The following is a 25,414-nucleotide window of genomic DNA, read 5'->3' on the forward strand; positions in this document are numbered from 1 at the left end:
ATTTGATTCTAAACTTTCAAATTTTTGCACCCCATCATTTATTTGGCTAAAGGCTGCAGCCATTTCTTTGAGCACAGACTTGGGGAGATTCTTTTCATTCTTCTAGCTCTCCCTCATTTTCTTGTGCAACTTGCTGTGCCCCGAGCTCCATCAAGTCCTCACTGGTGAGCTCCTACACATCACTACTTCTGCAATGTTCTTTATTCCATGAAGAATGTTAGAGTTCTTTAAGAATTCTCTTAACGTCTGTTCTTTCTCAGTTGCTGTAATTGTCTATGCAAAAGTAATTTTTAAATAGGCTTTGAAGGTATCAATTGCTCCCTAGTCTATAGGTTGCATTAAATGTGGTGTTAGGTGGTAAAAAGAATTACTTTTACATTTGAGTGTAGACCTCCTAAGTGTGGAGGAGGATTCCAAATTACTGAGTCTCTTGACAGGGTATATTAGAGTAGACATATGTATAAGTACCACCTTTGAAGTGAAAGGGATCATACAGTGAATAAATAGAACTGAGATGACCCCAGTGGTTGAATCAACTGATAAGTGGGTTTCTGTCAGAAAAGTACGTGAGGTTTAGCAGACTGTAGGTGGAAATGGACATCATTGAGTTGTAACTGAGAACAGTATATTTGTAAAATGAATGAGGAAGTGTTTGGGAGGTTGTTCTTTTTGCAGATAAGTTTGTTCTATTAGTTTGACTATTCATGATGTACTCAGTAGTAAGAAAACATGGGAAAGATGTTGTATGAAGTAATGAAATTTTTGGATATGGTATACATATGGCAAAATATACCCAGCTCCTTGACATAATGTGGCCTTGACAATATCCCCCCCCATCAGCATACACACTACTCTGATTCCCTCCAATCATTCTCTGACAGAGGAGAGACAGAGAGATTATACACTAGTTGATCTGGAAGCTTCCTAGAGTTACCAATAGGTTCAGTCTGGTGGACTATCTAGCAGCATGGATGTAAACACCATTTCAGAGCTGTATCCTCAAATCATAAGGAAGATCGGATCTTGCCATGATATCCTTCCTAACCTCAAAAGACATCCATCATACTGTATGACAGAAGAGATGGGAGGGTTTCCAGAGCTTTGCTCTGGAGTCTAAACATGGGTTCACCAATTCAAGCCTGCACTAAGCAAAGTGGTGGTATAGTACCAGTTGAGTCATTTACTACGTGGTATTGCCTGGCAACACAAGGGGATGGCATTCTTCCATGTAGTGGAAGAATGCTATCCCCTTGTGTTGGCATTCTTCCACTAGTGTGGGTACCACATGCCTCAATACCTGCTTATGTTGGTTAGCACCTGTGTTGTCAATCCAATATACTAGGTGCCATATTTCAAGGCTTGCACATGGGGATTATACCCAAGGTTACTAACAGTCCCACCATCTGGAAGGTGCAAGAAGAGGATTTGGCTGCCACAGAATGATCAGACTTTGCCAAAATTCGGTCACTTAACTTGGGTGTCACCTGAATACCAGTTCCATCAGTGTTTTAGACTCCCAGGTAGCAAGCCCAGCTTGACGTACCTGAGAGAATGTCTATGACAGCTTCAAGGAACCAAGTGGTACATCTTCTTTGTACTAAATGAATTCAGAATAAATTAATTTGATTGATCAGCTACATCCCTGCATTCATCTTCCTGGTTTCTGTGATGCCTGATACCATTATCAAACTAGTTCTGCTAATCCCACTTCTTTACTGATTAAGCTTCGAAAACTGATGGTATCTATCTATCTACATAGTTGTTCCAGCAGCATATTTATCACAGTATAAAAACTTATGGCTCAGATGTGAAATTTCCAATCTCCATAATCAGCTTTAATTTAATCTGAAAACTAAAGGCAATTTTGAGTGGTTTGGCAGAACACGGCAAGAAAACAGGTGGCACCAGATTACTGTATTTAGGTTTCACTCGAGATGTCAACAAGCGTGGGTGTGTGCGTGCGAGCGAGCTCACATGTAATTTGAACAAACTAATATAAGTGCACGTAAATAAACAAACTACTTACCTGGCCATCAACTAATGCAGTTAGAGGTAAGTAGTCAAAAAGATCTGTAAAGTATTTCCACACATTAGCATTGCCATATTTTCGTAAACATTCATCATAAAATCCGTAAACTTGTGTTATTTGTCGACTTTCATGATTTCCTCTCAATATTGTTATCCTTTCTCTATACCTAACCTAGAACAGAAAAAGGCAATTACATTGAAGAAATTCAGAACAACCTGATACTTTACTCATTTACTTTACACCAAATTTTAAAATATTTGATTAATGTAGTAATAATACAGGTTATGTATGACCTTAATTCAATTTTTAAGTCTGATTCCATCTATTTTTAAGCCGACATAGATGTACACCTGCAAAGTGAGTATCATAAAGCAATGAGATTTATCCAAATTTAGATAACTGCAACATAAATGAAAATGTCAGACTTTAAAAATACTCCTGCAGTGGAGGGGGGAAAAAAATTAAAATAATCTGAAATCTGATTTCAGTATGGCTAGATCCTACTTAAGGTCAGCACTATCTGGTTCCAAGCCTACCCTGATTACAAGCAGATCAGAAATTCTCCTTGCTGCTCAATGCATATACCGGGTGGTTATAAAATAAGTTTCCCTATTCAGGAGACCCTAGTGTCATAACAGTTACAGATAGCACTGTGAAAATCGGTGGGTATGTCATTTAGGGTATGGGGAAGAGATTTGTAGAAGGAAAAAAAAAATAATAATAAATAAATAAAATAGTTCAAATTTCCACCACCAGGAGAGAAATTGGCACTGCAAACATGGGATGGAATACTTAACTTAAAATTAGATTTTAATATCAGAACTTAGAAATCTAGCTATTGTTCTATGTGCTTTCCTTCACTTGAGATGGCATTCTGAAAACAGAGGACTGCGTGCGACAGTTTCGTACAGCATCTCATTGGGGATGTTTGCTACATGCTGTTTAATGCTTGCTTTCAGATCAACAAGCGTCTGTATGCCCTGCCACAGTAAACTGTCTTTCAGGTATCCCCATGGCCAGAAATCACAGGGATTGAGATCTGGTGGGATTAAGGGCTGGCCAGAACTGCAAAGTCTCTAGAAAGGATGCAATCTTTTCCAAATGCTGAGCGAAGCAGTTCCTTCACTTGTTGACCAATGTGGGGAGGGGCACCATCTTGCATGAACACTACGGTCTCCAAGCATTGCCTTTCTTGCAGAGCGGGAATAATCTGATCTCCTAGAAGAGCACAGTATCGTGCACTAGTTATCGTACACCTTATGGGGCCATGAGGTGTAGACGCTTCAAAGAAAAATGGTCTGATTATAAACTCTGCTGTGAATCCACACCATACTGTAACATATGGACATTGTAGTGGTCTTGCATGCACAACAGAGGTGTGAGAAGTTCCCCGTGTTCGGCAGTTTTGTGCATTTACAGCCCCATGAAGAGTGAAATGTACCTCATCAAACCACAAGATCATTCGAGCCCACATATCATCAAGTTCCATATGAGCCAGAAATCGCAGAACAAAGTATTTGTTGTTGCTGATCACAAGACTTGTTCTTGCACTATATGAATCTTGTACGGGAACCAGCGTAAAATTAGTCGAAGCACTTTATGTACAGTAGACCAAGGAAGGTTCAAGTCTCTTGAAACACCCCTGGCACTACTGACTGGTAGCATTTTGCAGGCCATTGCAGACATCACTTCGTCCACTACCACCATTCTGATACATGGTCATCCCCTGCCTGGAATTCCACCTAACTCCCCAGTCGGTTGCTTCAAATTTCTTTATTAGTTTTCGAACAATGGCATCAAAGGTCCTTTTACCCAAACCTTTAAGTTTCCGATATTCACATCGTGCTGCATTAGCGTTACTATTATTTTGGTAGAACAGTTTTACTAAAAGAGCACATTCATTTTTTGTACAAGCCATAATGGTTACTTACTGTGGAATTGGTGTTTTTGCTTTTATCTAACAGGATGTCATTTGCATAAGCAGCATGTCTTGAAGTAAATGACAACTTTTACATATGTGCAGGGCTGGGTTTCACCTGGTGGCTGAAATTTGAACTAAATGTTTGTCTTCTACACATCGCTTCCCCATACCCTAAATGACACACCCACCGATTTTCACAGCACTAACTCTGTTTTGGGTCTCCTGAATAGGGAAACTTATTTTATAACCACCCAGTATTTTTACAACTGTTTGTGAAGTACCACCCAACTTTCAAACTTAAATTCTATTCACATAATATAAAATAATGCTATTCAAAATATTATACTTTTTTCTAAACTTGTTTTAAAAGAAATTGCTACACCTTCCTTGCACTGACAGAATCCCAATTATCGGCTGCTTCAATTATTACTCATATCAATTCCCCCAGTTATTCACTTTGATTCCTTTCACTTCAAGGACTACTTATGCACATGTCCACCCTGATATTCCTTATCAGAGACTTCTTAATTTGGAATTTCCACTGGCTTAAAATCCCTCTACCCCATTCTATCAGATTCATCTATCATTGTCCACTAATCACTTGCAATTCTTTGAAACTTTCCTTTCTTGAATCTAACTATCCTAACAATGAAATAATTTTGTTGGCGATTTTAATGCTCACAATTCCAGTTAACTTGAGTTTTCTAGTTGCATAGACCCAGACATACAAGGTGATGAGGCTTTTGCAATTACTAATGACCTCACTCAGCTTATTCACGTACACACAGATTACCAGACAATCCTAACCACAGATCCAACACTTGATTTTTACTCACAAACATGCCTTCAAAGTACATAGTCAATGTTAGTGGTCCTCTAGGCACATCAGATCACTTAACTTGGTCACTTCTCAATGGAACCTCTTTCTCTCTCTCTCTCTCTCTCTCTCTCTCTCTCATGGTCATTCAGTGTTATATTGTTTGGCATCACAAGAATGCAAAATGGGATGACCTGCAAGATTTCTATTCTTCCTTTCCTTGGTTAGATTGTTTTAAATCTTCAGATCCCAGTGTTTGCTGCTCAGATCATGTCAGTGTAATTAATCTTGTATTTTGAATCTTATTCAAAATACAAGATTAATACTGCATATGACTTCCATTCAAATCTCCAGCTTTGTTTTCTGTTTATACTATTCTTGCAACAATTGAAAAACAGTTATTAACAGCGTTAATAATAGAAAAGTTTCTTGCTTCTTCTTGTCCAAACAAGTAGTTGAACAGGGTTTTCCCCTATGAGTAATTCCAGCATTCTCCACTTGCACAAAATGCAAGATGGTCAGAGAACGTATGTGTAAACAAAATACAACTCTTATTATGATTAATCAGGCTATGTTGGAAAAAGAGAGGTAAAGTGGGATATGACTATAAATGGAAGAAAAACTGTTTTCTGGTCCACAAGTGAATTGGGAAGCAGAATACTGCAAAATACTTGCTATGTACTGCATGTAATTTTACAGCTGATTTCACATTACATCTAGTAAATAATTTTTTGTCAAAAGTAAATTCATAAAATTTTCCAATTTTGTATTATATATTGCAATATATTAAATTTAAATAAATGATTTGAAACTTATTCTAAATTCTTATTCATGTACTTGTGCTTCATAGTTCTAATTATTGCAGGGCATATATTTGTATCAGTACATTGGAAAATAGTTTTTATAATATAGCCCATAGTTAGGTACCAAAGGTACACTGAGGTCCCTCAGTGGTTTGAATTTGTACAGCCCTGATCTACAAGGTGTGGCGATAAAGTTCCCGAATCAGTGCAATAAAAAGAACACAAAGTGAAGGAGCTCAAACATGGTTTTATCTTTATTCAAAGTAATCACCACCTGGTTGAATGCACTTATTACACTGTTCTAAAAGTTTCTGAAAAGAGTCAGTGAAGGCATCCAAAGATGTGATGTTCACTTGGGAGTGGAGAAAAAAGTTACTTTTTTCTTTATGTCCTCAACATCCTGAAATCTTTCCCTTGAAGGCAGTTTTCACCTTGGTAAACAGGAAGAAGTCGGCTGGTGCTAGATTGGAAGAGAGAGTGAACAGTTGATCTGTACAATGCCATGTTTCATCAGAAATAAATAAATAAATATAATCTTTATTGTAAGGTGCAATGATACACACAAAGGTACCCAAACTTTACAAAACCCTTCATGGCACTAAGCCAGGGGTTAAGAAGGAGCAGAGATATCATCTCATCAGAAATATAATACAGGATAAATAAATAACACAGAGAAGATTATATTTATTTTAAAAAATAATACTACATCAAATTAAAATAATAAAATAAATTAAAATAACACAGGACAGTTTTCCTGAATTCGATTTTCTGTGAAATTCAAATTCACGAAAATGAACTAAATGAACACCAACTAATATAAAATCTCTCTGCTGAGGCAGAGAGATTTCATATTAGTTGATGGCTGTGGAACACACATGCAGATCTACGATGAGCTGTCTATACTTTTTGTCATCTATGATTTTGCACAGATTGGCATCCAAGGTTTGAGCTATATGGAGCTTCTGATAAGGGAGGAACCAATCTTTAAAATGTAGCCTTGAAGGAAGATCAAGATCTCAAGTGGAGAAGAGCTCTGGTTGGGGGTCCACCAGCACAGTGTTCCAAATGTTTGGTGTTGAGATTCTTCCAACAATCATTTTGATGGTGAATATTAGTCTTCGTTCATTCATTAAGGATGAAAATCTGGTTAAATTTAGTGCTTTGGCATCTGTGTTGTGTGTTGGGAGATGACACTTCCAGGTCACCCATTTCAGGAGCCAGTATTCTGTGGCGTTTTATGGTTTGATTGTTGTGTTGGCAGCTGAGCCCCACAACTCTAATCCATACAGTACACATTCAAAAATCATCATTCTGATATACATTTTTATCAGATTTGTGTTCTGAATATGTAACACATGCCGCTTGGCAATTCACCGTTTCCTACTGAATTTGGCACAGAATTTTAGTTTTTGGTCAAAGATCATACCCAGTTCTCCTTGCTTTTCAACACGAGGCTCAAGGCTTCATCAATCGCCAGCTGAATTACGGTTTGCATGGTGTGGGTTTAAGTGAGAAGACCATAATGGCAGATTTCTCAGGGTTAACTTGCAAATCAAATCTTGAGGTCCTGCTGTATTTGTGATAAAGTCTTATTAATGGTTACTGTAGTGTCTATTGCTTCAAGTCATCAGCATATAACATAGCTGTTCTATTGGGTATTAGCAGGTTAATTATACTTGGCCTGAGATGTGATAGTAATTTTGAAGGAGCTTAAGCAACGATGGGATGTTGACACTATCAAATGCCACTTGTAGATCCAGATATGTGATTGCAATTTCTTCTTTTTCCTCAACCAATCCAAGGATGGCATTGGTAGTCATAAGCAGATTACTAACTGTCGATCTATCATGCAAAGCATAATGAATTTGCTGAGGCCTGTGAGGAAGAATGTGCTTGGCAAGTGTTTTCAGCAATGTTTTCTCAAGCAACTTCAGTGTCTTCACAACAAATGTAGAATGAATGGGGATATTTTTGCAACAAGAAACAGCTGCCTTTCTCTCGAAATTGCAACTTCACCAAGGAAATGCACTTTAATAGTCTTTGAAGGACCTATATGTAGAATGCAGCATTGACTCTCTCCCTTTCAAATACAAATTTCTTGTGAATCGCATCCTTTGGTTGAAAAATATGATCAGCATTGTCTTGATCCTAGCTCAAAAAGTTCTGCAAACAGAACTTTTTGGGCCTTGGCGATGATTTTTATGTCCAATGCATAGTCCAACATTTTGTCTAGGTCGTAGTAAAACACCAAGCACTCATCTCAGTGACAATATAGTCAAGAAAATTTGAGTTGTCTCAACAACTCTGGATGATTGCAAGATGACATTCTTCGTTGCTTTTGCTCGTCCACAAAGCTGTGTGCCACATATTCTGCACCTTCCTTTTCCCTAAATCTTTATGCAGAATTTGACACATTATCGTCTTAATCGTACACAGCTCATCAGTAATCATTCTGCAGGTCAAACGACAATCTCTCACCACAATTTCTGAACCTTTGCAACTCTATTCTCATTGTGAGAGGCTGACAGATGACCACTTCTGGTGGTCATCACAAACATCCTCACATCCATCTTTGAACCACTTATACCATTCAAACACACTAGTACAACTGAATGTTTCATCACCATAAAATGTTTTTAACACTTCATATGTTTCTGTTACAGATTTTCTCAATTTAAAGCAAAATTTGATATTTGTCGCTCCGTTGCAAAATCATGACACAGAACATGAATACTACTAATGAAACCGGTTATGGGCAACTTCTCAGTCTACCGGACAATCTCTGCACCATCTGTTACAGGAAGTCTGAACCACAAATACCACTTCTGTTATTTTTCAAACTTGCTGAACATGACTGTAACAGCACCAGTCTGGGAACTCTATTGCCACACCTCACAAGTATACAGGAAATTCAGAATGCCATGGTAGACTGAAGTTAAGAGACAACTAAGGAAAAGAAACTATTGGTGAATTAAACTAATAAATACTTATTATAATACATAATAGTGCAAAAAACGATAAGTTATACTATAGCCAAAAGTGTTTGGACACCCCTCCACAAATACTGAATACTGTTCCAGTATGTGTCTATCACAGGCAGACTATTGAGATTTATACTGGTTTGCATTAGAAGTCAGTATTGATTGAATCAGAACTACTTCGACTTTCAACACAGGATGGTGACTGGATGCCAAATTGGTAACCTTTTGCTGAGTACTTGCATACATCATATGCAAAAGATTACAAAACTAGAAGGGTATTCATATTCATGTTGGTTGTTATTGTTATTTGGTTTTTAGGAGCATTAGCAACTAAGGCCATATCGCTTCGGGGATATGCGGTGGTCATTCCCCGACCTTTCCACATCCTCCGTATTTGGTGGTCACGGGCACGAAACCCGGTCTAATCAAGAAGCATGTGCTACACACTGCTGCTCCTGCCCACCTGGCTACGGAGGCACCTTATATTCAGGTAACATAATGTATATACAAGAGGCACTAAAGAAAAACTTTGAGAAGACATTGTGGAAGGTAAGAAAGCAAATATCAGGAAAGCAGAAAATGTTTTAGTTTGTTAAAAATCTCAGAACGAGAGGAAATCCATAACCAAGATAATATAAATATGACAAGGGCAAAAAAAAAAAAAAGCTCAAGACATCACCAAAGATGAAAAGATTGAAATAAGGTCAATGCTGAATACCACATTACTGAGATAGAATAAAAAGTCATGGAAAATATCTAGTACGGAAAGGCAGTTATTGACGACAGACCTGAAATACTGGAACAAAAAGACAGTCAAAATGACAGTTTCATATTATCTAGAAACTGTTTTCCATGAAGAATGAGTTCCAGACAATTAAAGCAGCAAAGTATCAACTACACTAATAAATAAAAAGAGAAATAAACCTGAATGTGTGTATTAGTATTACAGAAAATTCCACTTGGTATACAAGGTAAAATTTATACAAATATCTTAGGGGTACAATGGGGAAGAACAGTTGGGTTTTAGTCCAAACAGGATCACACATGAACTAAGATATAACAATATGATATAAATGTCATAATTTTTACAGCAAAAAAATGTAATGCTTAAAACCCTTGGGTAATATCTGATAAAAAAAAAGTTAAGAAACAGAATTATATAACACCTGCAACATACAAACAGCAAGAATATCTTTAAAAAAAAGACAGGAGATATCTCTTTAGTCGAAAGGTATTAAGGTTTTTCAATGTGCAAAATCTACAAGGCCATATCAAATGCATCCTCAATATCAGAGAAGACAGTAAAAATTCTAATGTAATTTATTACATTAAATAAAACACACTATTACATTTTTAAATCAAGTTATAATAAGCAGAAGAAAAGCTACACTTAGCAGTTTATTTCCAAATTCACTAGATCTGGCAAAACCGTTAACAAAATATGCTGAATTACTATGTTATCATTTCTCCCTGATGGGGGGAGATCCATCTTTGACAGGTGCTGGTACCAAGGGCACAGGGTGGTTGTTATGTCCAACTGTTATTGTTGGTCGAAGAACTGACTATCCTACAAGCATTCAAGGATTAAGACTTTCTGGAGTGGAGTTCCTTGTAGGGGTTCTCTGGGTAGCCTACTGCTGCTAGGCTCTTCTGTAGGGTATTTGGCCCCATGCTACTGATTGACACAGCGATCAAGATAGTCGTTACTTGTTCCACATGCCACATCTCTTTGACCTCCTGTCTTAGGTCTGTGTACCACCTGATCATTTCCTCGTAGGTTTCCTGAAAGTTGCCCCAATGTTGAGCACGGCTATATCAATCAGATAAGTATCCTTTTCCTTCTTGTTTACAAGGATTATGTCCAGTCTGCTGTGCAGTATCATCTTGTCTGTTATTTTGCGTGGTTGTTTGTGGGTTGGGGCCTCTAATACAGCTTGGTTATTATTATTAAATTTTACCTCCTTTATGAGATTTTTTCTGCCCAGTGACGGGTACTGGTACCAACTGCATAGGATGGTTGGTTGTGTCCGGTTACTATTACTGTTTGTTGATAATCTCTCTTACTATCCTACAGGTGTTAAGGAATGCCGCTTTCTGGAGTTCCATGTAAGTGTTCTCTGGGAACACTTACATGGAACTATTGCTGCTACTGTAGGTTCTTATGGAGACTCTTTAGCACCATGCTGGTGGTTGACAGTAATCAGGATCATCGTTACTTGTTCCCTGTGCCACATTTCTTTGAATTCCTGTCTTAGGTTTGTATACTTCTCAATCTTTTCCTCATAGGTTTTCTGGAGGTTGCTGGTGTGGGCCACCGCTATGTCAATTGGGTAGGCAGCCATTTCCTTCTTGCTGACGAGGATATTGTCTTGTCTGCTGTACAAGATCATCTTGTCTGTTATTATGCCACAGTCCCAGTATAATTTGTGAGTAGGGGTCTCTAGTATGACCTGAGGTTTGTACTTGTAATACAGCACTTTCTTTAATCAACTGGTATTTTTGCACTAGCTTCTGATCTATTATCCTGAAAACCTGGTCGTGAATGTTAGTGTACTCTGTATGGTAATCGCCTTACATCCCACAGGGATGCACTGGATTATTTCTGCAACCAGGTGGCATCAACAACATGTGTCATCTATCACTCCATGACAATGTATTTCCTATAATTCCTGATGTTGATTATCTGGTCTTGGATGGCAAGCATGAATTCATTGGTCTCTGAGAAGAGCCCCCCATTCATGAGCCATGAATTGGAAGCCATCTTATCTATGTGGTCTTGATGGAGGTTACTGTAGCAGCATCTGCTAAGGATGCATATTCTTTTTTGTCTTTGTTTCTTCTGTGTAAGTGGGGTCGCCTTGTTAAAGTTGAGTATTGTGTGCCATTTGTCTATAATTGTTATGGCTTGGTAGACTGGCGCTGTGTTTTCCTGAAAGTAATCACAGTTATCGCCTACTGCTCTTGTTCAATGGGGTCAATCAATAACCTCCCTCCTTTCTGGACTATGGTCAGTCAACTCAATAGCTGAATTCGGATGGTGTTGGCAGCTCTTGGTCATCGCTATCCTGGTAGATTTCATAAATCTTGTCCAGCTCAGTGTTGGTCCAATCTATTGTCCCAAAGGAGTACATAAGTTTTTATGGCTGTAACCATGTTCCCTCCATTCAGCTTTGATTTTAGCAAGCTTCTCAGTGTATGACAGTATTTCTCAGTCAGGCAGGCTTTGATGTTCTAACTGTTGAGCCTGCATCATCTCCAGATATTTGTAGGTCTCTCCCTCTGTCGGGCTTCAAGTCTCTTCACAGGTCTTCAGCTGGTAGTTTTGGCCAACTGGATGTCTTTGATGGCTCTTGCATTTCTATGCAAAATTGCATCCTGATATCAGTGCAGAACTCTGGTGATCTAGAGTAGCTTGATGTCATCCATGTACATAGTGGTTAGAGAGAGGGTGTAGAAGTTTTTTTCTTCCTTCTTTTAAGGTAAATTATTACTTGCTGTTATTATGCATGATGGACAGTGGGTCGAGTGCAGAGAGAGAACCATAGTGGGCTCAGGATATCTCCCTGGAAGATTCCTCTTCTGATGGGGGATGGGTCTGGTCACGACGTTCTCAACCTTGATGGTGAGCCTCCATTTCACAATGGCTACTTCTAGGAAGTGTGTCAGTGTTGGGTTCATTGCAGATCTTCAGCATCTATGTCAGCCAGCTATGGGGCACCAAGTGGGCCATTTCAGTAATCAATGTAGGCCATGCGTATAGGTTGTAGTGCTTCTTGTAGGCTTGCCCCATAACTGCTGCATAAATGGTCAATTTCTTTGCATCCTTCTTGCATCTGGTTTCTCTTCCATTCATCCTTTCTGCTTCTCAGCCATGATGTTCTGGCTCTGCAACTTGTCTGATATCTTCTTAGTTATGCAGTTGGTCAGGATCTTGTATATTTTTGGGAGACAGGTGATCAGTCTGTACTTCACTGGGTTTGTGGTGTCTTTGTCCTTATTCTTCAGGTAGTTGATTCCTAAAGTCAGAGAATCTGGGATTGTGTCAGGGTGCCTTATCATCTGGGTGAACTGATCTGCTATGTGCCTGTGTGTGCAGCTGAACTTCTTGTAACAGTAGTTGCAAATGGTATCTATTCCTGGGGTTCTCCAGTTCTGAGACTTCTTGATCAACTGTTGTACTTCTTCCTCCTGAATCTCCCATTCTGACATCTCTTATACATCCTTGCTTTCCTTCTGTTCTAGGCCTATTGGGGGGGGCACAGCCATTATGGCTAACTTTGCTACTCCACAGGTTACTCCAGAACTCCTCCAGTGCCTTCTGGTCAGGGGTCTGTTGCCCTCCTCTGTTGTTCAATGTTCCTGTAGAAGGCTTTGTTTTTCATCAAATATCCTGTTATCTGTTTTCCTCTGGGCAATCTTCCTATATCGACCAAGTCTCTTACTAAGTGCAAAGAGATTCTGTTTGAGGGAATCCAAGTATTCTTCGATTGTCTGATTACAGGCTTCATGTTTTCTGTGGATATTACCTTTCTTGAGTATGGTCTTCACTTTTCTGATCAGTTTCTTACTTCTGTTACCTCGCTGGTACAGGTCAGTTGACCTATCTTCCCCCCAGCTCTTCTATCTTGTGCTGTAGCCTCCTTTCCCAATCACTGCATTTTGTTTTCTGTTGGTCTCTGGTTTCTCTTCCATTCATCTTGGCAGTTGCTACAGCAGCACAGTAAATGGCTGTGCAGATGATATCTAGTGTTACTTTGTTGTTGTTGAGGCAATCTGGTATTATTTGCCAACTGAGGTGGTCTGTAACTTGCCACAGGATTCTACTGGGTCTCTGTTTTGGTATAGTGTGGGTCTTTGTGGAATCCCCGTGCTTAAATTCTGCAAGGCCTTTTCTCCCCCATCTATTCTGGATATCGGGACGTTGCCTCTTTCCACTTCGGCTGCTATGGGTTGTAGTTTTTGTACTTGGTGTTCTTCCTCCAGTTCTGATTTGGCTATGCTCGTGTTCTTTGCAGTTGGTTGCTCACATCAAGCTTGATTTTTTCCAAGATTGCAGGAGCTATCAGTTTTTTTGTGACAATGGTCCGTCTCTGGTCTGCTATTTGCTGTTCAGTGACCTGAACAGTTCAGGAAACTACATACAACAACTTGGTATGTAGTTTTGTCCTGTACATTGTCATGTCATCTCTAGATTCATCACTTTATAGTTATGCTTTCATGATGAACATATTCATTTTAATGCTCCACTTCATTTTTCTCCCTTCCTCAGTGGTCACTAGTGCAGGTGTACAGGAAACACTTCCAGATGGCAGGGCTGGATGGTCTATCCCTTCCCTTATGGTAGCCACACAGGTGACAGCACCATTTACTGCACTGTCTTCCTCAGGAGACAGTCTGACTTTTCAAACCGATTCCTCTGCCTCCTGAACATGGGTGACTATCCTGCAACACACTCTGTGCGGTATGTTCAATATTTCTACTTCTTGTCTTCATCCAGTGGTAGTTATTGGGAGTGACATCAAATGGCACCACTATGTCTCATCCATCACTTCAACCTTGGGGAGGTAGGTCCGATGAAGTGACTTTTGTGATTTTATTTTCTAGCAATTTTTATTATTATTAGGTAAGGAAGCAAGCTTATGTAGTACCAGCTAAAGAATAAATAAAAAAATAAACACACAAATCAAATTTGTGTGTAAAAAATAAAAGTGACCAACAACATCTTCCCTCCTTTCATTTACCTATTTCTTTCAAGTATTTATCCAATTCCTCCTTAAAATTTCGATAAACTTCCATCCTGCACAAGAATAGGCAGGGGTTTATTCTAACAGTCAATCATTTGTTGGCTAGAAGAAAATTTTTGGACATCCTATCTACACCTATACTCTTCTCAGTTCAAATTTATGCCCTTGGGTATGTCGTGTGAACAAGTGTAAAAATTTCCTTGCCATTTATGTTCAAAGTTAAGAAGTGGTGCCAACAAAAACAATTTAATATCAATTAGCATATTTTGAAACAGCATTTAAAGACAATGCTGCAGTGTATGGGAGAGGTGAAATGAGGCTATTTTACAACATTGCATAATAAAGTTTACATAAATTTTGTTTCAGGTGAGATACATTAGAATAGCAAACTAGATAACATTTTAATGAGATTATAATTTATATGAGGAAAAGAATATTAAAAGATTTACATTCAATGCGAATACAATTATCACATGTCTGGATGCACAATTATTTTTTGCACATATTACCATGACAACTACAGTGAATAGGGGTTCATTTCAAAGTATTCAATAAAGATATTAGAATAACTCAGACAACCACAACAGATTAATGATAAATAACCAATGTTGTGGTAATAAAATATACATAAAGAAACAAAATCAGGTATAATTTTCTAACATTCACATTAAACCGGTCAGGCAGTATTAGTTAAATGTCATTAAAATTAATAAATTATACATCTGTGCTTGTTCTTTAAAATTATCATGTAGCCTATCCATTTTGAAAAGATTATCCTCTGTGCATTGATACATTTACAAATTTTGTAAATTGGTTACTCTCATACAGTAACATATTCTCGCAATTTAAACATTGCAATATTTTAGTTAAAAAAAAGAATGGAAACTTTTTATACACCTATTGTATTATACTAATATATATTTAATCAATCAAAAGGAGGACAATAAGCAGTTAATTCATTCATCTAACATTAAAAATAGCAAGAGCTTCTTTTTAAGCAACTTACCTCAAAGGAGTTACTTAAAAAGGAGCTCTTGCTAGTTTTAATGTTAAATTAGCAAACACAGTAACAAGCAGCTATTTGGTTGTAATTAACATCAGTGGTGATTCATCTAAAAAGAAATAATAAAAAAAGACAGACACCCTTCTACCACATGTGATAGATTAAAGTATTTGCTGAAATGTTATAAAATAATTATCCACCTCAACAGACGATCTTAATACACTTTGACGGTGTTCTGAGATTCAACTTAACCCTGTCATTAGGAATTGAGATTGCTGGACTGAATTGACAGAGAAAATGAACTGAACTGAAAAATATAAATTTTGATTTTACATAAAACCATACATACTTACTTTCAAAGCTACTAATAATGTCACTGTCTCAACAGAATAATAACCACGATCTACATAGTCCCCCATGAACAAGTAATTTGTGTCTGGTGATTTTCCACCTATACGAAACAATTCCATAAGATCATGAAACTGGCCATGCACATCACCACATACTGTTACTGGGCACTTGACCTCTTGAACATTTGACTCCTTTGCAAGAATCTCCTTTGCCTAAGAAATAAAAATGTTTCTATTTAAAAAAAATAAGATAAATTTCCAAAAATTACTGATTAGTTAACTATCAAAAAGATGAATCTTTTTAACCTAATAAAAACAAAAGATTGAATCACCTTATAATTTAAAGCAAGCACCTATTCAATAATTCAGCCATAATGCAACAGTAGTTGTAGCTGGTCTGACAGTTCCCTCAGCAAAATATCTATTGTGCATTAATTGCTGATCCAAGATTAATGCAGCTTCAACATCTACCTTCCTAATCATACCTATAAAAACTTATGAGTAGTTTTTGAAGTGATATGTTATTGTTTACTTGGTATTATAAGTGAAAAGGGCCTAAAGGACCCCATTCCATCCTTTATGTTACTATTTTTTCAACTTGAGCAAAACAGGTCAGCCAATGGATGCTATTTCTTTGCAAAGTTATATACCTTTCACTTTGTTTGAAATACACGCAACCCCCATATAACATGGTACTTCTAAAACACAGTTTTGCTCTAACACAACTGATAAATTGCGGCAATCCTCGCACAACACGGTAAGAAAATTTCGGCAAACCTCGCATAACAGGATATTTTTGAGCTTATGTTAGACGTAATTTCTATTACGTTAGATATTTTTCAACATTTCAAAAAAAAAAAAAAAAAAAAAATTGAGAAATCCCTGTATTTTATTTTGTTGGAAAATCCCAGTGTTATGTTCTGTGCTACTGAGCTTGTGAAAAAAAAAATCTAGATTTGAAAGTTTTATTACTATCGGATAGCACACCAAGCTATCCAAAGGATTTAAGTCATCCAAACATTGAAGTTGTTTCTACCACCACAGTTGTACTACGTTAATACAACTTCTTTCATTCAGCCATTAGATCAAGCCATTATATCAGCCTTTAAAACTCATTACATCAGAAAATCTTTACAATAGATTTTGGAAAAAAAAAAAATCGATTCCGAATCTATTGAAGTAATGGAAACATTTCTCAATTTTGGATTGTATCAGAATCATAGCTTCATCGCTCAAAGAAGTAAAACTGTTAATGGTAAATGCGTGTGGAAAAATGAATGGCCAAGAGCCAGTTCATTCAGGAAATATGGTTGAACTGGCAGAAAACGGAATCAGTGCAATAGTAGAACTTGCTACATTGGTAGGAGGGGAAGGTTTTGATGATGTGACTACTGAAGCCCTTGCGGGTATCACAGTTGATAGAATCGCCCTTCCCCCCACACCAGGTGGAAAAGACCAGAGTGCGAATCCTGTTGATGACGGGAGGAATGTCATGGAAACTCTGGGTTTTTTTGTGTAGCAAAACAGAAAATCAACCAAAGGACATGCAATTTATAGACAATATACGCAGAGGAACATGGCCTTAGTAGTCTATGCTCCTAAAAAAATAAAAAATAAATTTTAAAAAAATATGATTACTGATAGAAAAAGAGGCTGGTGAAGCAGAATGGCATCGGAGGCAAATCAAATCAATTCAGAGGATGACAGCACAGATAAATTCTAAACTTCCAAATTTTACACTAAAAAGCAAACAGGAAGGCATAAAGTTAGCCGAGCAATTAGAATCTTATTTTCTAAATACAGATTCTTGAATGAAAGCAGCCCAAAAAAAAGTTCAAAAGGGAGCTTCAAAAATGATTAGTTCCATACAATGAAATTCAAAGATTTATCAAGGAAAAGCTAACAAAGCCAGATTACCAATTTTTTAAAGAGAGCAGAAGATACATGAAATTGAGAATGGTGTATTTTTGTTATTTTTTTAACATCTTGTTAACAAAATAGTATTTTTGTTAGCTTTTGGAATGTAACCCCCCCCCTTTGTACTTTGTCCTGTATAACACAGTTTCGCACAACACTGCATTTTAGAGGAACCTAACTACCGTGTTATACAAGGGTTACCTGTACTATATAATTATTTCTTGTACATTATTAATCATCTTAAGTTCATCTTGACAGGAGTGGAGTCCTATAGCAACCACAGCATGAGTTTGTTAAAGGATAGTTATGACCCACCAATCTGATTAGCTTCTATGAGTTTTTATACAAAGAACAGTTTTGTCATACTTAAAAGTCAGTAAAGCATTTGATACTGTACTGCATATACAATTGTTGTATACATTTAAGCTTGTGGAATTAGGGGTAATGTACTACTATAGATAATTTTAACCTATACTACTATAGGTATTTTAAGTTTGATGAAAGTTGATGAAGTTTGCTGATGATACAAAGTGGGCATAGTGGTCAGAGTATCATGGTATACTACTTCAAGAGTAAAGACAGTATGCTACTGCAACAGGATCTAGAAAAGTTAGGCAGATGGGCTGAGAAGTGGAAATTGAAGTTTAATATTTACAAATACAAATTACTGCATATGGATAGCAGTACCAACTGTGTGGTACTACACTCAGGGTGGTGGTGGAGAATGAAAAATACCAGAGAGGAAATGTGCAGTCGGATATGAAGTTCTCTGAGCAGTGCTTGTTGTTTGTTTGTTATTTTGGTTTTTAGGAGCATTAGCAACTAAGGCCATATTGCTCCGGGAATATACGGTGGTTATTCCCTGACCTTTCCGCATCCTCCGTATTTGGTGGTGACGGGCTGGAACCCCGGTCTAATCAAAAAGCGTGTGCTACGCACTGCTGCTCCTTCCCACCTGGCTACGGAGGCGCCTCTGAGCAGTGCAGACGGGCCTCCAGAACAGATCATGGAGTTTTGTCAATGATATATAGGAATATTGCTAGCAGAGATAAGGAGGTAATTATAAATTTGTATAAGGCAATGGTCAGGCCACACCTTGAGTACTGTGTACAGGTCTGGAGGCCTCATTTTAGGAAGGATGTAGAGTTTCTAGAAAGAGTACAGAGAAGGGTAACAAGATTGATGAGAGGAACAAAGGGGTTCTCTTTATCAGGAGAAGCTTAAATTCTGTAAGCCTCTCCTTACAGAGGCTTACAAAATTTGTCATTTGTAAGCTTAAATTTTGTAAGTTGCAGCATCTGGAGACTAGGCACCTGAGAGGTGATCTGATTGAGGTGTACAAGGTTCTGAATGGTTTGAGCAGGCTCAATGCTGGGATATTTCCACTTGCTGAGATTAAGAACCTGAGGGGGCATAGATTAAAATTTAGGAAAGACAGTTGTAGAATAGATGTACGGAAGTTTGTTTTTAGCCAGCGGGCAGTTGATTGCTAAATAAATTTAAGGCTGAACTAAATAAACATTTGGAGTGTCCGAATGGGAAAAATGAGAAGTTTTCTTTTGTCTGATGCTCTATAAGCTTGCTTTCTTGCATCATATGCCTCAACTAATGCTAATACATTTGGGTAACAGTAATAATTCAAGAATAACCTACCTCCTGGATACCTCAAAGTAGTGGAATATGGAAAAGATCTAGGGGTAATTGCACAGTCAGGCATGACACTCTTGTCAGTGCAAAAAGGTGGCAGAACAGCCCATGAGGTTCTGTCAATAACATATAGGAACCTTGCCCACAGGGACAAAGAGATTATAATACTATCCTCATCATATAAGGCAATAGTTAGGCCACTTCTGGAATACTGTAAACAGGTTTGAAAATCTCATGTGTTGCAAACGATGAAGAGAAAAAACAGAAAAATTATATGATTAGATGGGGACACTAAAGGATATTCATACCATAAAAGACTAGGATTCCCTAAATTGCAGTCTCCAGAAGCTAGGCATCTGCATAGTGACCAAGAAAAATGTATAAAACTTTTAAGCCTTATACACTTCAAAGTTAATTAAACTTAAATGCTGAAAATCTTCACTTTCTCAAATGAAACAGATGTGGGAGCGTAAATTTAAACTGGGAAAGGATGGTTGCTGAACAGTTATATAGAAAAATTTCCATTCAACAAATGAGTAATCAATTGTTGAAATAAACTTCCACCTAATGTTATAGAGATGGGTAGTGGTCTGAGTCAAAGTACTGCATATGGGTAACAGTAACATACTAATTGTGCAGTACTACACTCAGAGTACTGGATAAGAAAAAGACCTGGAGATAATTATACAATCAGATATGAAGTTCTCTGAGCAGTGCAGACAGGCTACCAAGCCAGCTCATGGGGTTTAGTCAATGATATACAGGAAATTTTGCTAGCAGGGATAAGGAGGTGATTATTCCATTATAAAAGGCAATGGTCAGGCCACATCTTATTTTGAATATTGCATACAAGTCTGGAGGCTTCATTTTAAGAAGGATGTAAGGCTGCTGAAATGGGTACAGAGAAAGGTAACAAGACTGGTGAGAGGAACAACTTTTCTTACTGTTACTGTGTTACAACTTTTCAAACTTTTGCACAGCTATTCTGGTTCCAGAATAGATGTGCAAAAGTTTGCCTTTAGCCAGCAGGTGGTTGATTGCTTGAACAAACTTCCATCTGTTGTGGAAGAGGAAATCTTGAATAAATTCAAGGAAGAACTAAAACTATTGGAGGGAATAGATAGGTGAAATGGGAAGGGTTTTTTGTTGATGCTGTATAAGCTTGCTTTCTTGCATCATTTGACACTATGGTGAAGATAAAGAAAGCCAACAAGAACCATGGGAAACTTTTAGCAGTCAAATGTGCTTTCCGGTACTGTAGCTTCTCCCTGCATTCTCAGTAAACAGATAGTGCGTGTTATCGGTAGTGGCAGTAGAACTCAATAACGGTGTACTGATTAGTTTTTTCTCATTATTAAAAGCAGATTATTGGAGTTCATGGGTGTAATGCCTTTGTGGCTGAAATTTACTTATGGGTACACCCCCCAGACTGCCTCAGTCTTAGGATGCTTATACCCCCTTTTCGCAGTTTTAACCCAATGGGAAAACGACTTCTACTGCAACTACCGATAACACAGACAGTCTGAAGAAGTCATTTTTGTATCGGATTAAAACAGCAGGAAGAGAGAAAAACACCCTAAGACTGAGTCAATCTGGAGAGTATATAGGCATCTTAGCAGTTACTCAGCATAAAGCTAATAAATCACCAAAATTTTCAAATCTTGAGTTTCGTGTGAAAATGAATACGAAAGAAGAGGATTTAGTTACTTCAGCTGAAATAATTCTTATTTATCATTCAATTAAGCATCACCATTCTTATAACTCATTAGATTGTAGCATGAAATTGAACCTAAACTTTACAATGATTCAAAAATTGCACCCAAAAATATCATGTGAAAGAACTAAATCTGCTGCCATTGTTTGTAATCTTATAGGTAAAAACGCATTGCAAATTGTTTTGGATGATTTAAAACATCATGATTCACCATTATTTTTTTGTTTACAGATTCATGCTTCTAATAGAAAGAATATGAAAATGTTTCCTTGTCAATTCAATACTTCAACAAAAAATATGGTCTAAAAACTATTTAGTTGATTTTTTTTGAAAATGCTGATGAAAGTGCAGATGGAACGTTTGAGTGCCTAAAAAATTCAATGAGTAATTTAGGATTGGATTGGCAAAGAGTATCCAGTTTCAGTGCAGACAATGCAAATTGTAATTATGTAATAATAAATCCTTATTCCAAAATATTAAGAAATTAAATTAAGACATTATTAAAGCAAACTGCTATGCTCAACATTACAGTATTCATAATTTAGCTAAATATGCTTTTGGTAATTTAGATATTGATATAGAAAATATATGGTAATTTTTCTGTTTCAGCTAAAAAAAAAAAAAAAGGATAAACTTAAAGAACTTCATGAGTTTGCCAAAACAGAGTTTAAGGAAATTAAGGCACATACCAATTAGATGGCTTTCTTTACAACCATGTATAGAAAGAATTTTGCTTTCATGGAGGGCTTTGAGACTTTATTTCGTAAGCAAACCAAAAGACTGTTCCAAACAGCTTTTTAAAATCCTTCAAATTAATGAAAATTCAACAAAGGTCCATATTTTCTTTTCTCAATGTATGCAATCAAAATAATTTGCAAAGCAATAAAAGAGCTTGAAAAGAATTAAACGTGTGCCAGTGATATTTTTTATATAATGAATGATCTAAAAAATTCACTGAAGAATTGTCTTGATCAAGAATTTTTTGGGTATCAAGTTCATCAGCATTTTCAGAAATTAGACCCTGTAGTTAAAAGCACAGTAATAAATAATTTCAACTCATTTATTACTGTACAGTAAAAATGCTGCATTGAAATATTTAAGAAAGAAATTTAATTTTAATGAAAATACTCCTTTTTTTGAAACAGCAAAGTAAGCAAAGTATACGTGCCTTGAGTGACCCGGGTTCAAGCCCGTGACTGCTGAATACGGTGCTGTTTCTTGTATTGTTGTTATTTGGTTTTTAGGAGCATTAGCAACTAAGGCCATATTGCTCCGTGAATATGCAGTGGTCATTCCTGACCTTTCCGCATCCTCCGTATTTGGTGGTGACAGGGTCTAACCCCGGTCTAATCAAGAAGCGTTTGCTACGCACTGTTGCTCCTTCCCACCTGGCTACGGAGGTGCCGTTCTTGTATTCTCTCTACCTCATGAACTCCTGACCGTGTGGTCATGCCAGAGTATCAACAGAAAATTTATTTATTTCGAGTCAATGGCATTTAATTTTGAACTGTTGATTTTAAGCTTTCAAATATTTTCAGTAATTTCGTATGTTTTTTCAGTACTGGGGACTTCAGCAAATTCAGAAAGGATTTTTAGTGTAATGAACTTGAAGTGGAGGGATGGGCAAAATAGATGTTCAGTTTCACTCATAAAAAGTGAACTAATGATCTACTTCAATATTAAAGATAACTGTTTAGATTTTTCTGAGAAAATTAAAAATGATGCCGAAGTTCTTAAGACTGCTCGAAGTAGTACAAAATACGTTCAACGTGAATAATTTCTAGCTATTAAACCAGTACTTTTTTTTTTTCACCTACCTAAAATTATTTTAGCTTAATGTCAATTAATGCACTAAACTTGCATTAAAATATTTGGATTACTTCATGCTTTTTATAATCATCCATATCATTCATTATCCTTATATATCAATCCATATTCTTCCCCATAGAAAACCATTAAATATGAAAACTAATTTTTAAACCAAAATCTAAAAAATATAAACAAAACGTTTAATTATTAACTAAAAAAAATCATTCAATTTTCCTTTTTAGGGGTGGGAGGGAGTGGAGTGAGGTAGCATTAATTATTTTTGAGTGTCCTTTAGTCCAATCATACAAATCTGGCATGACCTTTAATCCAGTCATAGAAATCTGGAAACCCTACTCTGCCATGACTATAATACAGGTGGACCCCCGCTTAACGCTGATCATTCGTTCCGGAAAAACAGAGCGCTAAGTGAGCGCCGCTTTCCCATAAGGTAACATATGTATTTGTGAGCTGTGGTCGGTGCCATAGGATATTTCCTAATCAATAATAAACGGTAATGAAAAGATGCACAAATGTCGGTCAAAATATTTAATATTCAAACATTTGTACACAAAATATTCTGCATTACATACGTATATAAATTATGTGGTAACTACTTACGTATCAAAATTAAACTTAAAATTCCAATTAAAATCATGAATTTAATTGATTTAATTTAATGGATGAATTTAATTATGAAAAATATGTGGATTTTGAGTTGAACTTTGGCCCTCTTCCAAATAAACTAAAAGGGGTATTAATTTTAAATGGCCCGCAGCGTTAACCACCCAACAATAAAGTCAACTGATCCTTGGCCCCTTTGAAACTTGTTTTTTCTTCTTTCAATATGAAACTTCTTTTAGGCATTCGTTTCCACAAAAGTCCTGCTTCATCTATGTTAAAAACTTGTTGAGAAGTATAACACATAATACCCCTCTTCAATAATTTTAACATGTTCTTTTTTGAAAGTTTCGGCTCCTTGATCTGCACCAGCGGCTTCTCCCTGGATTTTAAATCTATTCTACCAGCCCTTACCAGTTTTAAATGGTTCCACATTTTTTTTTTTTTTTTTTTTTGGCGAGTTTTCTTTAGATCATCATATTGGCTATTCTCTTTCTCTCTCTCTCTCTTTTTTTTTTTTAATATTTAACTTAACTGAATTCTGCATTGGAATATTATCTTCTATAAATTAAAGTCTTTCCATTTCAATCCTAATAGCCGTCCTAGTTGCTTGCAGTGGAACAGCTATCTTTCCCGCTGCTAAAATAAATTCTGTATTTTTTTATAATTGTTCTTACAGTTAAAATTGCAAGTCCTAAATTATGGCACACATCCGCTTGTCGTTGACCGGAATCGATTCGCTTCAAAACGTCTAATTTAATTTTCAAATTCAGTCTTTTTCTTTCATTTATAGTATTTGTACTGCGCCCAGACGTTGTTGCTTTTTCATTCCTATCGGTCATTATTAGCTCTTCAAAAATATAACTGCGTTGGTTGAATTAATTATGATACAATGTTCAAGTAAACTTTCCGTTACGCACGATGTCTAATACGGTACTGAGTGATGACTAGACTTCGGATAAATGCATATAACGCAAATATTACAAGCAATATATTTGATCATTTTTTAAAATGTTGATTTCGGAACTACCTAACAAGTCACTGTACTGCAATTAAATTAGCGTGCGAGAAAATTTCACTGAGCGTGGGAAACGTTTTAATGCTGTTTTGCTATTCATTTTCAAGCTATCAACTCCATCAAATGAAACAATTTCGTTAAATATGTCAAAAATGCAATCTGTAAAAGAGCGTTATAGTGATCTGTGACAGCGTTATAGTCAGATACGGGTTATAATATAAGAACAGCGTTATAGCGAATCAGCGTAAAGCGAACCATGTTATAACGGGGGCCTGCTGTACATATGTTATGTGATAAGCTTTGACACTACTTGATTAAAGAATTATAGAGGTAAAGACTTCGGTAAGCAGACAAGAAGGTACTTGAGTTTCATACAATTTTATTGCACTAAAGATGCCAACCCAGTTGTTCGCATGATTGCAACACCGGGGTACCTACCCACCCACCGACAATAAGCCTTGAAACAGTGCCATCTGGGTGGTGGTATCCCCCGAGGATAAGTAACAGTAGTCTTCTCCATTGGTGAAGAGTACTTATTCGAGGTAGTGTAATACATGGTAACTCATTGTGAGGGTAGTCACAATATGAGATACAATTAAATCTATGCCATTTACACTACTTCGGAAAAATATGTTGTATATCACTGATATTCTTATAGTGAATTACCTATCCATAGCCTATTACATCTTGTGCATTTATTATTTTTAGTATTATTAATAATAATTAAAATAGTTGATTATGAAATAAAAAAATTAAAAAAAAAATGCTAGTGAACAGAATTGAACAAATGAAATCAAAAGTAAAGCTTAAGTTCTGCATTGCCACATACCACACAGCTAATCTCTCTGCTCTCTACCCCCACAGCCACATTTCCAATTATACCTTTCTATTTAATTATCAAAAATCCATAATAAATTATGCAAATACCATAATTGATTATAACTTCAATTATATCCAGCACAACTAAAAATATTTAATTATCAAAAATCCATAATCAATTATACAAATACCATAATTGATTATAACTTCTCAATTATATCCAG

At 36.7% G+C, this 25,414-nt stretch overlaps 1 protein-coding gene across 1 annotated transcript in view; it reads right to left on the minus strand.

The window, feature by feature from the left end:
• Positions 1–25,414, minus strand: part of mts (protein phosphatase 2 catalytic subunit mts) — an 89,489-nt gene that overhangs the window by 35,858 nt on the left and 28,217 nt on the right. Inside the window, exons 2-3 of the mRNA XM_090378029.1 lie at positions 15,652–15,861; positions 2,027–2,200 (exon numbers count right to left, since the gene is read on the minus strand). Of these exons, the coding sequence (XP_090234155.1) occupies positions 2,027–2,200; positions 15,652–15,861 (384 nt within the window). The remainder of the gene's footprint in view (positions 1–2,026; positions 2,201–15,651; positions 15,862–25,414) is intronic.

Source organism: Mastigoproctus giganteus, chromosome 7 (assembly GCF_048544385.1).
Source record: "Mastigoproctus giganteus isolate SK-2022 chromosome 7, ASM4854438v1, whole genome shotgun sequence".
NCBI classification, from domain to species: Eukaryota; Metazoa; Arthropoda; class Arachnida; order Uropygi; family Thelyphonidae; genus Mastigoproctus; species Mastigoproctus giganteus.